This window comes from Coccomyxa subellipsoidea (genome assembly GCF_000258705.1).
Source record: "Coccomyxa subellipsoidea C-169, whole genome shotgun sequence".
Taxonomy (NCBI): Eukaryota; Viridiplantae; Chlorophyta; class Trebouxiophyceae; family Coccomyxaceae; genus Coccomyxa; species Coccomyxa subellipsoidea.
This window is the reverse complement of record NW_005178033.1, coordinates 582,501-599,083: the sequence shown is the minus strand read 5'-3', so window position 1 is coordinate 599,083 and position 16,583 is coordinate 582,501. Positions and strand designations below refer to the sequence as shown.

General features: G+C 55.8%; 3 protein-coding genes across 3 annotated transcripts; 2 read left to right on the top strand and 1 right to left on the bottom strand.

Annotated features, from left to right (window-relative positions):
• Nucleotides 1–979: 979 nt before the first annotated feature.
• On the top strand, nucleotides 980–9,363 carry COCSUDRAFT_66499 (hypothetical protein; the record flags this gene model as incomplete). The annotated part of the gene is made up of 18 exons (XM_005646688.1): nucleotides 980–1,117; nucleotides 1,237–1,315; nucleotides 1,495–1,611; nucleotides 1,697–1,747; nucleotides 1,876–2,370; nucleotides 2,637–2,827; nucleotides 3,043–3,582; nucleotides 3,928–4,034; nucleotides 4,255–4,414; nucleotides 4,695–4,818; nucleotides 5,116–5,218; nucleotides 5,582–6,542; nucleotides 6,775–6,906; nucleotides 7,060–7,153; nucleotides 7,305–7,405; nucleotides 7,703–7,913; nucleotides 8,170–8,409; nucleotides 9,353–9,363. The coding sequence occupies 18 exons, from the start codon at nucleotides 980–982 to the stop codon at nucleotides 9,361–9,363; spliced, it is 3,855 nt and encodes a 1,284-aa protein (XP_005646745.1).
• Nucleotides 9,364–10,005: 642 nt separating this feature from the next.
• COCSUDRAFT_42569 (hypothetical protein) lies at nucleotides 10,006–13,325 on the bottom strand (the record flags this gene model as incomplete). The annotated part of the gene is made up of 8 exons (XM_005646687.1): nucleotides 10,006–10,304; nucleotides 10,493–10,715; nucleotides 10,877–10,990; nucleotides 11,120–11,279; nucleotides 11,552–11,815; nucleotides 12,177–12,331; nucleotides 12,656–12,875; nucleotides 13,135–13,325. 8 exons carry the CDS (start codon nucleotides 13,323–13,325, stop codon nucleotides 10,006–10,008), a joined length of 1,626 nt encoding a protein of 541 aa, XP_005646744.1.
• Nucleotides 13,326–15,041: 1,716 nt separating this feature from the next.
• COCSUDRAFT_16552 (hypothetical protein) lies at nucleotides 15,042–16,099 on the top strand (the record flags this gene model as incomplete). Its single annotated transcript, XM_005646686.1, has 4 exons — nucleotides 15,042–15,247; nucleotides 15,406–15,654; nucleotides 15,729–15,819; nucleotides 15,953–16,099. 4 exons carry the CDS (start codon nucleotides 15,042–15,044, stop codon nucleotides 16,097–16,099), a joined length of 693 nt encoding a protein of 230 aa, XP_005646743.1.
• Between the last annotated feature and the right edge of the window lie 484 nt (nucleotides 16,100–16,583).

Sequence of the window (16,583 nt, the reverse complement as noted above, 5' to 3'; positions counted from 1 at the left end):
ACACCTGAGACATCTGGTCGAATCTGCTTTGTGCCAGGGCGTGCCGATTGACGAAAGTGCTGGAAAATTATTGCTCAAATAACGTAAGTAGCACGATCCCCACTAAAACATAGCGATTATTACATCGGGCACAGACGTGTGGGCAGCGTCACATGCAAACCGATGCTCGGCCGAGCGCGGTTTTTCGGCAACAATTGTCAGTGGAAACTCAATTTTCAGGTGATTCCAGACGCTAGTTTTGAGACTTGATATCCCAGAACGATTCTGAATACCCGAATTGAGGCTGGGTCACTTGCGCGGCAATCAACGTGCACTGGCAAGGGTCGTCGACGTAAAATGCAGTCCCGCGCCTTCCACTTTTGAACATTGGAAAAGTTGGAGACTCCACCGCCAGAGGCCCGATGGCGACGGAATTGTAAGCATGCTGTGGCCATCAGTCGGGGCATCTCTGATCATCAGATCAATAACATATAGCGTTCAGACAGGCAGGCGGCACCGAACGAGGAGAGCTCCATTGTATTGCTGAAAGTTGAGAATGCCAAGTGCAGGCTCTTCAAGAATGATTGTTCCATAATTAGTGTTAGCCATCCTTGAGGGACACCTAAAACCAAACAAGAGAGATCCAATCGCCACTAATGGGATCTGGTGATGGCCTTGCATGGGCCTCAAATCTTCTGGGTCTTGAGCTGCACAGGCTTGATCAGGTACCAACTCAGGGTTGCTTCAGTTGTGTTATGTTAATCCTACGTAGTTGCCAACTGATCACTGGATTTGCACTTTTGCAGCTTCAAAGCGGTGCTGTGTACCTGCTGATTCTTGACGCCTTCCACGCCAACTGTGTGGCTCTCAGCAAGGTGATGGAGTGATGCACCTGAGAGTTTGCATGCCCTTCTCGATGCGATAGTTTCACTTTAAGGTTTATGCACTTTTAACGTTTGCACTGGCAATGGGGCTCTACCATTCTCTTGTATACATCAAGATGATGCCCTGCCACAGCGCCTTCAACAAGGAATTGAGTCTGCATCTGCAGGTATCGCTGGGCTCCAGATACGAATATGAGTTCGTGCACAACTACAGAGTGCTGAAGTCCACTTTAGAGAGACTCAATATCGTCAAGGTAAGCTACCACCAACACACCAATCCTGAAGCGTGCCTGGCGCCAACTTGCATGCAATATAAGCGCGTTAAGTTTTAGCAGAGTAAATCAGGGAACCTGATTGGAACACATGGCTGCAGTTTGTGGATCGGCAGCGGCTCATGTCATCTCCCGAGCCGCATGAGGCGCTCTTGAGGTGGTTCCATCAGCGGTATGCCGGTGAGTCACCCCTGGAGTCATGAAGAGGGGCTTGCACGTCTGCAATATTTTCTGTTGATGTCATGGTTGTTGTCAAGGATGTGCAGCGCACGCTACTAGATGCAATGCGGAACCTCTACCCCACATAATACATGCTGTCCTCCGATAAAGAGATCAGCCAAAGGTTGTGGCGTGTGCAGATGTGCCCGTGCGAGCCAGCTATGATCCTGTCAAGCAGAGACAGGCCACGCAGGGTGGTGACATCAAGGCTATCCCCGTCCCTGTGAAGACCGGCAAGGTGTCCACGCCCATGGCAGGTAGGCTCTTGGGAGCCAGTTTTGCATGTTTCTGCCTTGCTTTTATAGTACAGTACACGCCAACAAGCACTCTGTGCCTGTGCAGATATCGGAGGGAGGGCCATCAAGCCGTCCAGCCTTCCAAAGATCAACAAAGGTGCGTTGCCCTGTTAGCCTCAGACATCCGTAAAATATCACGAAATAACTCCTGTCAAGCTTTATGCAAACCTGGCAATCTTACTCTGACAATTGCAAGGTGTGAGTTGTACAATATGTACTGTGCAGTGCCTCGGCTGGAGCTGCGCAAGGCGGCTGTGGGCAAGGCAGGTTCGCCGCCCAGGGGCGGCAAGATGCCCTCCCCGCCCCGGCCGACCAAATCGGCCTCGCCCCCCAAAGCCGGCTCACCGCCAAAGGCCGGCTCGCCGCCAAAAAGCGCGCGCGGCGGCTTCCGGCTGGCTGCCCTCAGCGCCGCGGTAGCTTCCCGGGCCGGCGCCAAGACCCCCCGCCTGCTGCTGGCGCGGACCCCCCGCAGCCCCACCGAGGGGCCCATCTCGGCTCGGCGTACCTCCCCCAAAACCTCTCCCATTGGGGGAACTAAGCGAGGCTCGCCCCCTCATCGGCTGAGCATATCTGTGGACGCGGCCGCGGGTGCCAAGCTGGGCGGGGTTGTTTTCAAGGTGTCACCCAACAGCGGTGGCCTCACGCAGCGCACCCCCCGGCTGTTCCCGGCCCAGCTGCCCACTCCCCGCCAGCTCAGCAGCGCCTTCCGTACCCCTAGAGGTGTGTCTTTATTCCACTGGACCCTAAGGCGCCAGCTTGACCTGCTAAACATGAAGGCACCTGGAAGGAAAGGCAGCATGCATGGGCTCACTCCAAAAGAGTTTCCCCCTGCCAAACTCACAACAGACACAGGTGCCTGTTGCCTCAGATGATATATGTTGCGAAGTCAGCGGACCAATGAAAAGAAATGCAGGTTGGGGCTGAGGAAGCCACAAACTTGCAGCATGCGGTAAAGCAATTGAGAGCGTGGGCTGCTGCATGCTCAGGGTTTGGAGGCACTCTCCCCACGCCCAGAGGGGCAGTGTCGGAGAGCAAGGCAGGTTTCAGCCACGGCGCGATTCCCCGCAACTCCCTCATGCAGCCGCGCAGCACCGGCAACAGCGCCATCCCGCGCCTGCGCTCCCCGCCTTCCGCCGAGAAGCAATCTGCAGCCGCCACCAGGCCCAGCCAAGTCCCGGTACTTCCCATGGCTCCGCTGGCTTCAACCATTCTGCCACTGAGACAGCACTGGCACTATAAGACATGCATCATATGGAAGGGAATTGAGCGGACAGGATATGACAGTGAATGATTGCAGTGGCAAACACTCCATTGGTCTCATGAAAATCAATGACACATTACTGAAGCCTCTCAACATGGGCAAGGTATGAGGCACCTCATTTCGCCCTGCAGATGCTGTCATGGCTCCGCAAGGCCGCCCAGAAGCTTTCCCAAACGGCCAGCAAGGCGCCCGAAATTACCGCATCCCCGTACACTCCGGCAGAGGCCTTTGCGCCGACGCTGCAGCACCTGACGCCCAAGCGGCCGCCAACAAACACCGACGCGGTGCAGCAGTGCCCGCGGCCCCCCGCGGACGTCCCCCCGATCACCGCCGTTGCTGACATCACCGCCGAGGCTGACGTCAGCGGCATCGACGTGTCATCCCCGCCCGCTGACATCAGCGAGCCGGCCCCGGCCCCGACCGCGCCGTCGCCGGCCGTGCAGCGGCTGCGCGCGCTGCGGCAGCGGGCGGCCAGCCCGGAGGCGGCGCGCAAGCGCCGCTCCGCGCTGCGCGCCGCCGCGCCAGACAGCGCCAGCTCGCTGAACAGCGCAAGGGGCGCCCGCGGCAAGGACCAGGCCGCGCGGCGGCGTACCTCCCTGGCCGGCATGGATCTGGGCGCCATATTGCTGTCGCCTGACAAGGCCGCCTGCCTCGCCTTTGCCTCCACCAAGGTGCGCCAAACTTTCCCTCCACCCACAGCGTGCAGCCATCTGCGCAAGTCTGCACCAATCATGCATCGATCAGCTACCCCGGACCTCCCTGCCTGCCATGAAAGTTGTATCCAGAATCCTGATGTCCGGTGTGCCTTGCTTGAGCGCCTGTCTTGTGAGAAAATCAAGGAGGCTGTCAATGGCAGCCTGCCAACATCTACTGCTGCCACACGTACAGGCCCCGCGCAATCTTGAAATGTAAGAAGTGCTAGTGTTGCACGAGGAGCACAGGTCGCACAGTCTTGAGATGAGGCGAAAAGGCAATGATATGTGGGGAGCACTAAGGGCGCAAATGGCTGCTTGCAGATCGAGACGGCGGACAGCATCGCGCAAGCGGCGGCCACGACCGTTCTGCGCGCTATCCCGGAGCTCCAGCTGCTGCTCAAGGACATCGGCAGCTCCAACCGCGACGGGTGAACATCTGTCAACTGCCCCCAAAATCCACCCCATTCACTGGCCGCAGTCACAGTCCCACAGGAAAGGCTGTCCTGCAAAAGCTGGCCATTTAGTTTCCGTAGTGATTGTCTGTTCTCACCCGCGCTCTGGACCACGGCATAAGCTAGGAATAAGTCAATTAGAGGTTCAGACTTTTCTTGGTCGGTGGGGGTGAGATGGCTGTGGCGCATCTTGCAGGTACCTGCACCGGGGCAAGCTGCGGTGCCGGCGTTGGATGGTGAGCGCCATGATCCCCCGCACTCGCGAGCTGCTGATGCACGTTCGCCAGCTCAGCCAACTGGCTGTGGATGACCCTGGCGCCCGAGCGCGCGTACGCAGAGCCAAGCGCCTGCTCAAGGTGGGCCCTTCATTACTCTTGAAGCTCGAGAGAAAAGTGCATTGCAGGCGGTTTCTGGCTGTGCATACGTCCTAATCCAGACACCCACCTGCTTCGTGCTGCAGTGCTGAGACTGTATTAGCTGAAGCAAAGCCAAGTGCTGCAATGCAAGCGATGCTACTGCTACACTGCATGTGAATGGCACAAGTAAACGCATTAGAGCCTGTAATGTCAAAATAAGCAAATAGGAGCTCGGTAGGTCCAACTGCAAAGTGTTCATGCTTCATGCTGCGCTGTGCAGGAATTGGCGTCGGCGGAGCAGTCTTTTGCGGACGTGTGCGACCAGATCGCCAAGGCGGAGCGCTTCTTCCCTGTGCCGGGCATCGGCCACGGCGAGCACACCGCCCGGGACACTGCTGCAGACGGTGCGTGCACTTACTCATCACAACCTGTCACAACCTGACACAATGCAGTATATGCGCATTGTGTCAGTTATCTGCATGGCACACTCAAAGTGTTCAGACCTTACTGCATGCCCGCTCGGGTTGGGGACATCTGATCTGGCAGTATAAAGAAGCTTATGCTTCCTATCTGCAACGTGCGCAATCTTGCAGCCCCTATCTGTGCGGCAGCATGGTCTGCACAGCTTGTGTTTGAGTTCCTTGGTGAGTGACCTCACATGGGAGCATGTAAACAAGGGGTGGGCTGTGGCGGCTGTGCAGGCAAGGCGGGTGCACGGCAGTTGGAGGTGAGCCTACGTGCGGTTGGCGGGGCAATGCAGGACCTGCAGCAGCTCTGGATTGAGCTGGCCCCCCACTCCCCCTGGTGAATCTCCCCGCCCAATCCGCCTGTCTTCAAGCTAGAAAGCAAACCTTGTTTCAAGTGTGTTGGCACAGCACCTTTTGGCGCTGGCGTTTAACATCTGACGGTTGTGCAGTTAGCTTAGCATGTCATGTGAAAGATAACTCCAATGAGAGGTCATCTGAGGCATTAGAGTCCAGAGGAACATAGAAAAGCTAAAATCACCATAATATCTGTTAGATCTTGCTGCTCCATCTCCCGCTCAGTTGGAGATATTACTTGTCCTCCATAGAACTGCACCAAAATTGCTATGGGTAATAGCTTGCCCAGGCAGAAATGCAACAATGGCTGATGGACGAATGCTGACCGTCAAACCTCTCTGCGCAGGGCCAGCGCTGCCAAAGCAATCAGGCTCTCTCCGAGCGTGCGCCTGACGGATGCCAGAGGAAGCATCCCTGCCAGCCTGGCCAGTGACATCACCGGGGATGTCAGCGGCGAAGATGACCTCAGCGACGACGACGCCTGCAGCAATGCGAGCGAGGATGCCTCACCCGCTGCCAGCCCCTCGGATGACTCAAGACCCGCAGAAGAACTCGCGCCAAGCCCAACAGCGAGCAGCCCAGCCAGCATCACAAGGACATCAGAGCACATTGCCACAGGCCCAAAATTAGCGCTCGACCTTGGCAAGGTGCAAGTCAGCGGATACTCATCCAGCGAGGACGCAGCTGCGTCACCAGAGCCCGACACAATATCAGGCTCTAACAAAGCCCCACTGCCGGACACAGCCACACCGACGAAGCTTCCGGCCGCTGCCGCACCGCAGCCGCCGCCGATCCCTCAGGCGCAGCAGCAGCGCTACACGGCGTCGATCCAAGATGAAGCCGGTGAAGCCGAGGGGATGACAACGCCCCCGCGCGCCGCCCGCCCCGGCCGGCCGGAAACTGCGCCGGTCGCCGGCCGTGCCGCGGCCGCCGCCGCGCCGTCGGGAGGGAACAGCGCGGCCGGGGAGACGCGCCAGCCGGAACCGCCGGCGCGCAAGCCGACGCGCATTCCGGAGTGGAGCCCCTGCAGCACCCTCAGCAGCAGCGGCAGCAGCTCGGCGGCGTACTCTGGCAATCTGAAGCTGCCGGGCAGCCGCGCCGGGTCCCCCAGCACGGTGCTCACCCCTGAGGCGGCCCTGAGGAGCGCCAAAACAGGCGGCACAGCCTCCGCCGACAAGGCCCGCCTCAGGGGCGTGAACGCTGAGCTGGCGCGCTTCTTCGGCTGCTCACCGATTTTGCAGCCGCCAACCATCAAGCTCACACGTAACAACTCCGCCAGCCCACCACCGGCCTCCGCCACGGACGAGGTGAGCGTGCCTTGTTACATGGCCTGATTGATGAGCGGGGCTGAAACAGGGGAACTTTTATGCAAGCTTGAGATTTGAGGGCCCAGGATTACTTTGTCCCAGAGCATAAAGCCATGTGGGGAGGAAGTTGGCTATTTAAAGAGATATCACACCACTGGGGTGCTGCAGGCAGCACATGGGGAATTTATCTGTGTGTGTGGGTTGAAAAACTGTATGTGTGATGGTGTTGCAGGCAGGGCAAGCGCCGGTGAGGAAGGTGTCATTTCCGAGCGGCCACAAGTATGCCGGCCAGATCAGCAACGGCACAATGAACGGCCTTGGGGTGTACGCCTTCGACAGCACCCAAGCGCGCTACGAGGGAGAGGTACTCCATACGACCTCATCTTATGCCAATCACTCCACCAAAGCTGTCTTCGGAATGCTTGAACTTCTTGGGTATTCCATGGAAAGATGTGGATGGCATGGCCGCATCAGTGGTTCATGAGAGATGAAATTCTGGGTTGTGGGCGCTGCGCAGTTTCTGGACGGAGCATTTGAGGGGCTCGGGGCGGAAACATTTGCGGATGGCATGTATGTGGGCTCCTTCCATGCCGGCCTGCGCCACGGCCTCGGTGAGCTTCAGCTCTCCACTTCTCCCCGCTGTTGCTACCCTCTTCAATATCCAGCCAAAGAGGAAGCTGTCCTCAGCTTTTCAACATTGCTGCGTGCTGCCGTGGTGACAACATTACAGCAGGGTTGATATAAGATGGCTGGTGTGGCCAGGGGTGTGCCACTACCGCAATGGGGACTACTACGAGGGCGGCTGGCGTGCTGGGTTGCGCCACGGCATGGGCATGCAGCAGTGCGCCGACGGCTCCAACTACGTGAGTTCCCCCGACCTCATTCTTATTCTGTTCTGCTTCACCTGTTCCACTGCCTGATCTCCTTCCTTGCAAACACTCATGAATACTGGACTGGCATTGCTGAGCATCAAAGGTCCTGCATTGGAATTACTTTGTTTCCACTCGTACATTGATGTGGGTCCCCAAACAGCTGACAGACAGCAGGCAAGGTCGTGATTTTGCGCTGGTGAGTGCAAGAATTGCTGAAGCAGGGGCAAAGCCACAACAGCATTGTGCTTTAGGAGTGGGCTTAAGCAAGTTCTGGGGTGGATTGCGCAGGTGGGCGGGTATTGCGCGGGGCAGCGGCGCGGCTGCGGCATCTACTCATTCCCCAACGGCGACCGCTACGAGGGCGAGTGCGCGGCCGACGCGCCGCACGGCCACGGAGTGTACCGGTTTGCGGCCAGCGGCGCCGTGTTGGAGGGCTCCTGGGACTCTGGCGCCAAGCACGGCTGGGCCGTCGTCACCGTGGGCAGCCAGCAGTCCTACGGTGCGCGCCCCTTTGTGCAACTACCCCAGCCGCATGTGAGCCGGGGCTATTGGAAACCTGACAGAAGGCAATTTGTCAGGTTTCCCGAACAACACACTGCAGCCCTACAGAACAATGGCGCAGGCCTCCTCCATGTCTCCTCTGCTTACCTCCAATATCCTGTCTATTCTTCATTGTATTTTTATCGTTCCAGGACCTTGCATGGCGTCACGGTGACCTTGGGCAATACTTGAGAGAGTTGAACTGGACCGCGCAGGGCGGTGGGAGGCCGGTGTGTTGGTGAGCCTGGCGCCGCTGGAGCCGGACGCGGCGCTGGAGGACGGGGAGGAAGCTGAGCTGGAGGATGACGAGGCGGAGGCGCGCGACGTGGCGGCCGAGACGGCGCGCACCGCCCGGGCCGCCGGCCTGCGCGCGATCAAGATCGCCGACGACCACTGGCGCGCTGCCGGGCCCATGCAGGCGCGCCCTCTCCGCTCCCCCCACCCGAATTTTTTTGGTTTCCGTTTCAATTTTCAAGCCCTGATCGGATGTTGCTTGTCAAAATCTGAATTGATATGAGATGCTCGCAGTCTGTCTCGCTCATTCGTATCACAAGTGATTACCCTGTTTGAAAGCGACCCCGCTTGAGGTGGGTTATTGTCAGCTGAATATGAAGGAGGTAGAGATCCTTTAGGTGCATGGGTTCAGCCTGGCTGCTCACGCTTCGTCTGTCTCTTGATATTCAGTCAGGATGACTGCATCAATTTCGTGCTTGAGGATGGTGCCTTGCTTCAGCGATTGGCGGAAGGAAGCATATTGGTTCCAACTCCAGCTCTACACAGCAAGCTCAGTTATTTGGGATGAGCTTTTTGATTTTGATCTTGTGGTGCAGATGGAGCTGCAGGATTTGCTGCAGAGGGCCCAAGCAGCAGCAAGGACAGCAAGACAGCTTGCCAGGCCGCTCATGAAATGAAGTTTTACAGCCGAAAACCAGCAAAAAAATGGTTGTCAAACCAGGACTATCAGATTGGGGACTTACTTCCATTTTTTATCCTCGTGTTTTGGGCCATTCCTTTTTATTGCATGTTGGCACGTTGCTCGCATGGTGTACACACCGCTTTATTGGAATTCAGTGACTGCGTGTCACAGACGATTCCCAAAACTATTGCATGACAAGAGTGTTGCTAGGTACAAAGGTGGTCAGAGGACGGGGTTGTGTGGGTGCTGCGTTAGGATAAGAGAAGCTGCAGGCGGGTGATGAAAGCATTGGAAACTAGCTAGTGCCCCTTCGGGAATGAGTGGATTTCACCATTGGATAAGTGTACCTCTAAGTTGGCAGTTGTCGCGCCATTGAATGTCAGTCTATACTGCGGCAACGATTGCTGAGATTCCCAGGGGAACATTATGAGCAGTTGTTGGAGTGATATAGACTCCCATCTAATATTAGCTGCTCTGCACAGATGTGTCTTAGGCCTGCACATATCTGTACGTCCTGCATATGGTGACAATTAGACTGTGGTTATCGGCTTGGGAAGTTCATCAATCTCTCAAGACTAGTGTCTATATGCGTTATAGTGTGCCATGCCAAAACTTCTCTGCAATGTAAAGGAGGTCATCGGGCTATTGAGTGACTGGTCGGCACATGATGCTCAGCCAATTGGCACATGATGATGATTTCATGAATTCGTTCTGCAGATACAGCCAGCTTCAGAAGTTGCACTTGCTTCGAGCTGTCGCAGAATAGCAGTACAATGACTGGATGTGGCTGTGCAAAAGGAAAAGGCCTGCCAATCCACAAAACCCGGGTGCACCATGCAAATGACTGTTCTTCAATAAAAACCTCCCTCATACATTAGACATTCACCAGACATAAGGCTGCCAGTATGCTACAACGCGTGCTTATTATTTATAATGTACAAATGTGCAGCAGTCCACACATACCACAAAGGCTCGAGCCGCCGACGGCATTGCAACGTATTAATCAACAGACAAGCAAAGGTTTCCAAACTGCGCCCGCCCACGGCGTTTCTGCCCGCCAAAAGGTGGAACAGGCCCTCGTTATGCAGGAGCGCCCAGGTTCCATAGACACCTCTGAAGCCAAGCATTTCACCTCCTATTCCCAGTCACCACCCCAGTCCTCGTCCACATCGGACTCACCACCCTCAGCAGCCGCAGCATCCTCATCGCTGATCTCCAGATCTTCATCCTCATCCTCAACAATGCCAGGCTTCTCAACAGCCACTGCTCCTGCCGCCCCTGCAGCTGCCGTTGCCAGCTTGATAGCCGGCACCACCGGTGCAGCTGTGGTCTTGTCTGCCGCAGGCTTGCCTGCTGCTGGGCTGGCTGCAGGGGCGTCCTCCTTGCTCGAGGGAGACTCGCCGGAGCCCTCTGCGGTGTCTTCCTCAGATGTCTCTGCAGGGACACATGCATTCTCTCAACTTTATGCACCTTGTTCCTCATAAGGCCAGAAATTCTGCATGAGATGAGACCACAGCATAGGCTACACCTGGTGCGTCCTTGAATCATCATCTGAAATTGTACACTGGGGCTCATCAGAAGAATTCCACGTGGCGCATTCAGGATTGCAGCTGACAGCGCACCTGGTCTGGGAGGGGTGGCAGGTTTCACTGGGGTGGCCACCGCAGGCTTCAGATCGGACACAATGGGCGACGAAACCTCGCCTTCGTCGGGGACCGATGCCGCCTTTGTGGCAGCGGCGGCGGCGGCTCTGGCCGAGGGAGATGTCACGACCGTCCAGGGGTGCGCGCCGTTGGACTCGTCTGACGCGGTCGACGTTTCCACATCCGAGTGCTCGTCGCCTCGCTGCATCACAGCCGATTTCTAATTAATACTTAGGGGCCGAAGGATGCGACCTGCATTTTGCCAACAAGCAAGCGTGCAAAATTCACAGCAGTGTCAATATTACGCACAGGAGCCGATGAGCTATGGGAGTGGTCCGTTTGTGGCAGAAGATCCAAGGCTACCTTGACAGCCACCGGAGAGGAAGATGTAGACCCCTTGTCCTCAACTCTGGGAGACACAGGCTTGACGCTGACGGGAGGTGGCGGGCTGCTCTGCGTGCCCACGCGCACACCATCCTGCAGCACAACTTTCATTCAATTCCTGCGGGATGCAATCACCGCCAAAAATGTCATGAGGATCACACTTTTTGCAACAAACCAGCAGCTGAAGCCCAGGACCAGGACCCAAAGCAGATGCCTACGCACCTTTGCTGGCGAGGGCACGGCGGTGATGGCAGGTCTGGGGGAGGCGGCAGGGGAGGGAACGCGCGGGTCGTCGTCCCAGGCCACCTCATCCTCTGCGGCAGCGCGCGCACGCTGCGCCACTGCCACCCGCTGCTCGTGCTTCTGCTGCAGCTTGTGCAGCCTGCGCAGCTCTACTTGTCAGAACACGCAGTACTTTAAAGGAGCCTCTGCCACAGATCAATCAGCCAGGTGCAACAGGCAGATGATGTCACCTCGCTCAAAGTGGCAATTTGTCTTGCATAAATGCCAGCTCGACAGCTAATGTCAACAGAGTACTCACGAAAAAAAATCCTTGCACTCCCACACAAATGTACAAATGTAACAATCGCTGCAGCTCCGCAGGAGACGCCAGGAGAACAGAGGGGCACGGCACAGATGACGGTGGGGCCGCACTGGTAGAAGTAGCGCGTCCAGAACTCGTCGTACTGCACGATGAGAGGCACGATGCGGGCCTGCAGCTCGGCCATGAATGCGTTGTCGGCGATGATGGCGTCGATGTCGGGCTTGCGCGCGGCCAGATCGAAGGCCGCCAGCCACGCCGTATAGTCGGCCGCGTCCTCGGGCTCGTCGCAGTACGTGGACGAGTTGCGCTGCATCGCCGACACCTCCGCGTCCAGCCGGCTGTACCGCGCGCCGCCGCCGCCGCCAGCCGCAAACCTGCCTCATTGCACACGTGCTGCTCAGATGGCAGGAACCGGTGGCTGGGTACGTCGGAGACCTGCTCAAAGACAATTGCTGCTGAGCTGAGGGTAAGTGGCAGCTCTGCATGACTTTGCTGGCATCCTGATTGCAGTTGACAGCTTTGTTCAGGGTGGGCCGATCCTGTGCAGCCAGACCAGCTCAAGGCTTCTAGACTGCTCTGAACAGGTCTGAGCCGACAGCACTAGCCCAGCCTGGACCAATCTGCGCGCCATTCTTTGTGGTGGCTGGTGCTTCTGTGCAAACTGAATGCATGTATGCAGAACAAGCGATCGACATTAGCAAGATTACATGCGTGGCATGCAGGCCAGGAGCGCACCGGGCGGCGGAGCGGTTGGCGGCACCGGGGCGGTTGTGCGCGGCCATGCCCTCGATGGAGTCGAGCTCGCTGGAGATGGCGTCGGTGACCTGCTCCAGCAGCTCGCGTGTCCCCATGAACACGCTCGTGCCCAGACCCCGCAGCCGCGAGCCCACCTGAGCCCGCAGCAGCGCTGGCGATCACTCACCTCAATCTATGAATTGGGGAGCAAATTCTTGATACCTTCACCCACTGGATTTTGGCGCTTAGCCGCCTACCGCCTCATCACTGCTGAACGCCGCAGTTGGAGCCAGCAGATGAGACGCTCGTGGGTAGCAAAGCGCCGAGATCGCAATTCTGTATATCTTGACTGGGAGCCTCCCAGCAGGCTTGTCAAAAGACTGTGGAGGATTGAGTAGATACGTTTTTAAATTTTCATCATGCATGCCCTTGGCACCCGCCTATAAAACGGACTTCTTAGAAAAACCACTGCCACTCACCTTGGTGAATTGCTCCTGCACTTGCTGGGAATCCAAGCTGCCGGTCATGTGCTCTCCCAGGCCCTCCAGACCCACTCCCAGGCTGGCAGGCAGGTGGGCGGTTGCCTCCTTTGGGAAGCGCTCCAGCCCCTTGTGGACTATGTGGGACGCCTCCGCGGAGTCCTCCGCCACACCCTTGGAGAAGGAATGCAGCTCCGCCTTCCAATCCGTCTCCTTCACACTAAGGCACAGTGCAAACCTCCCATAAGCGAGGCACAAATCTTCCATATCAGGGCGCTGGGCACTCTGTCAGCCTTGGTGACCGTCCTTCTATTCCTTGCGCACAGCCGTCTCAACAGTACTACCAAAATGTTACTCCGATGACGATGGCAAGGAGTGGAAGGATGGACATGACTTGACAGAAGGTTCTGGTAACACTGTAGAAGCTACATCAGCTGTACATGTGCGTGCAACGCAAGTTCTGCTTATGAAGCACGAACCTGGCCGCAATTTCAGCAGTGCTCTTCTTCACATTCTCGGCCAGCGCTGTGGCCATGCCCCAGAAGCTGAAGCTGCCGCCTGCGCTGTCTGCCCCCTTCTGGGCAGCTTTCCCCTTGGCTTCTGCACCCTCATCGTCCGAGTCGACTGCACCCGTTGAGGGGCCTTGCAGCATGTCCACGTAGTCAAACATCCTGGGTACCTCTGCCCCTGCAGCAGATGGACAATCGTACGTGTCAGACTCGCATAAATTCACGATTGCATGAGAAGTCTTGGCCACTGTGGCAGCAGGCAAGGGGATTGAGCAAGGTGCAGGACTGAGGTATTTATGTGGCGAGGTGTCCGAGCATTTGTGGGCAGACCTGTTCGAGGCTCACAAGCCACGTGTGATGGATGCCAGCACTTTGTCGCTGAAGGATTTGAAGTCTGGCCGCAGCAAGGCCTCCTTCAAGGCCTGCAAAGGCAAAAGAGGCTAAAGGCCTACCTTGATATTGGTGAGGACCAGCTCAGCAAAATCATGTGGAGGTTGTTGATTTGCCAGCGCACAGGGTGTAGCCGTACCTTCTCCCTATCGTGTGCTGAGTCAACACCTCTGATGAGATCTTGCAAACGCTCGTCCTTCAGCTGTGCCCTTATTTCTTCGCTACTTGCTACGCAAAACAAAACAGGGTCCAATCAGTACACACAGAAATAAAATGCAATTGAAGAATTGAAATAACCTGCAAAGTGCAAGGCATACCGAGGTTGTAGAGAGCGTCTGTCTTGACGACTGCTGCGGCCACCTCCACTTCTTGGATAGGTTTGCCTGCAGGATTGAATGCATCAGCCCAATCACTATTAACCAAAAGAAAGTACATCAAATCCAGTGCACAGAATCCTATCTAAGATGCAACAGCTAGCGCTGACATTACTACTTGTGAGATAGTGATACAAGCAACATTGGCCCAGTCATGAAAGATGAAGCCTTTCCACCGTGCCTAATATTTAGCGATCATGGCCAAACTTTAACGTGCATGCAAGCACAAAACTGACTAATTTACGATCCTGAGGCTTACTTGGTTGCAGGAGAGGCTGGGGCGGGGCGTCAGTGACACGAAGAAGGACCTGAACGACTGCTCCTTGCTGCTTTCTCAGCGATCGGACGACTCCCCTGCCCCTCTTCAACAGTTGTCGAGTGTTCTCGTCCTCTGTGACCAATATTCCTACCAACTGCCCAGCTTTAGTCTGGACTTGGAGCTGAGCACTTTCAGCTGAGCAGATGATGCAAATTTCCTCGCCTGTGTGAAGCTGGGTCACAGCTTCCTGGTGATCAGACAGATCTGTGACCTGGATGTCAAGCTTTTGAGCTGCCATCCAACGCAGTGTGAGAAGTTGTGGGTGCCAAACAATTTTCCACAATGTTTTGCGCCCTTTCCCCATCACCTCATCGCTGAGCTGGACAATTGGACCAAGAATGCCTTCATCGGGATCACCGCAGGCGACCACAGGACAGTTTGCTGCTCAATTGTGAGCTTTGCTGACCTCAGATCGTTATTCAAGTTTGCAAGACAACGTGCACAAGAGGCACTGTGGCTACTGCAATAATCTGCATCTCTTCCTTCGTGTCTTTCCTTCTAGAAATAGCCTTGCAAACTTGTCACCCTCTCATCCAGCCTCATTTACCAGGTGAGTGACGTTTTCTGTTCCACAACAGGAGAGAAGCTCTGATCAATTACAGACATATTTGCTGCAGCACCGGATGCTGTTTGGAGACCCTTGGACATGTCCCCGTTAGAATGTGGTGGAATATGCAACGGCAGGAAATGGAAAGGGAAAATCCAAATGCATGTAAGCATGGACATCACCGTGTGACTCTGACAGCTGCTATAGCTGACACACAATACTGTGGACTGCAGGACAGTGGACGAAGATGTCGGTGCCAGGGCTGAACTTCAACTTGATGGATCAACTGACATTCTACGGCAGCTACCACACCCGTGGATGGAACCAGTGCATCCACTTTGTCTTTGTCCCACTGATTCACTGGACCATCACCGTCTGGCTAGCCTATGCTCCCTTGCCTACTTCTTTTGACCTGCCAGCCCACCTGAACTTCCTGCCACCAGTCATCTCCAGGTGACTTATTTTGGCTCTGCTCTTCTGGCCTTTTACTATCAGCATCATGTTCCTAGAGGCATCTAGAGCTTGCTGAATCAGGAAGACAGGTGCAAGTTGAATATGGTGTGTTGAGAATGTACAGAAGCTCATACTGCATTTAATATGATGCCTTGAAGGTGTGAGTCTGAACTGACGCCATTGTGCCTGTGCAGTGCTGCGGTGCTCAATTGGGGCCTATTGGTGCTTATCCTGTATGCCCTCTACTACATGATTCTGGAGCCCTTTGCTGGCACCACTTGGGGCATCCTCCTGGGCATCCCCATGTGGCTCACGGCCACTGCCTTTGCGCAGCATGTGCCTTATGCCTGGGCTTGGGCCATCGGCCTCCACATTCTCTCCTGGTACCTGCAGGCGAGTCCTCAGCTGTACCACTCGCCCTCAGCCTAGTACAAAGCTATGCATCACAAGGCTGGCTTTGCTCTTTTTCACAGAATCGCAGTGATGAGGCATTGTTGTGCTGGACACAGGTGGAGGTGGGCCACATCTTGATTGAGCATCGCAAGCCAGCCTTGCTGGACAGCTTCATGCAGGTACCCAGGAACTCTTGTTGACATCACTTCTTGGGCACATGTTGGACAGTATCATGGCGTTCTTGTCATCATCTGCCTGTCATTTTTTCAAAAAGAAAGTTGGTACTCACTATGTGTTTGTGCACAATGGCAGAGCCTAGTCCTGGCAGGGCTGTTCGCATGGATGGAGGGCCTCTTTGTGCTGGGCTACCGGCCCAAGCTGCACGCCGAACTGGTGAGGCGAGTGGAGGAGAATATTGCGCGCAACAAGGCAGAGACAGAGGGGCTTCTCACAGGCTGATTTAATAATCTCAAAGAGAATCCTTGCTGGCGGCAAATGAGCTGAAAAGGCTCCTTTGCTCGTCAAAGGAACAAAATACGAGCACATAAGTGTATGGTGCTCCCCTGATATTCTCAGGCTGAGAACATCCCGGGAATGTACTTGTCTTTGTACGAGAGCGCCGTGTTAAGCATTGCATCCTGAAGTGCAGGACGGCACCAATCTGTTCAGCGCTGGACTTGAGCACTCTCTGTACCGGTTGTCGCTTTTGCAAATTTCCCTGTATGTACATGCTGCGATGCCCCAGTAGTTTTTCGAATTTCTTGCGCATGCGTTAAAGGTCCTGAAATGTGGTGCTCTGGAAACTTGCCTGGTCTCAAATATCACATCCTACTTTTCAAATGTGGACTAGTGTAGCTGCTCAAAGGAGTTGATATAGGGCATGTTGCAGCTGTGTGACAGCCTTTTTGCATGTGTTTGTCTCGTGCAACGCTGTTTGGTGGTC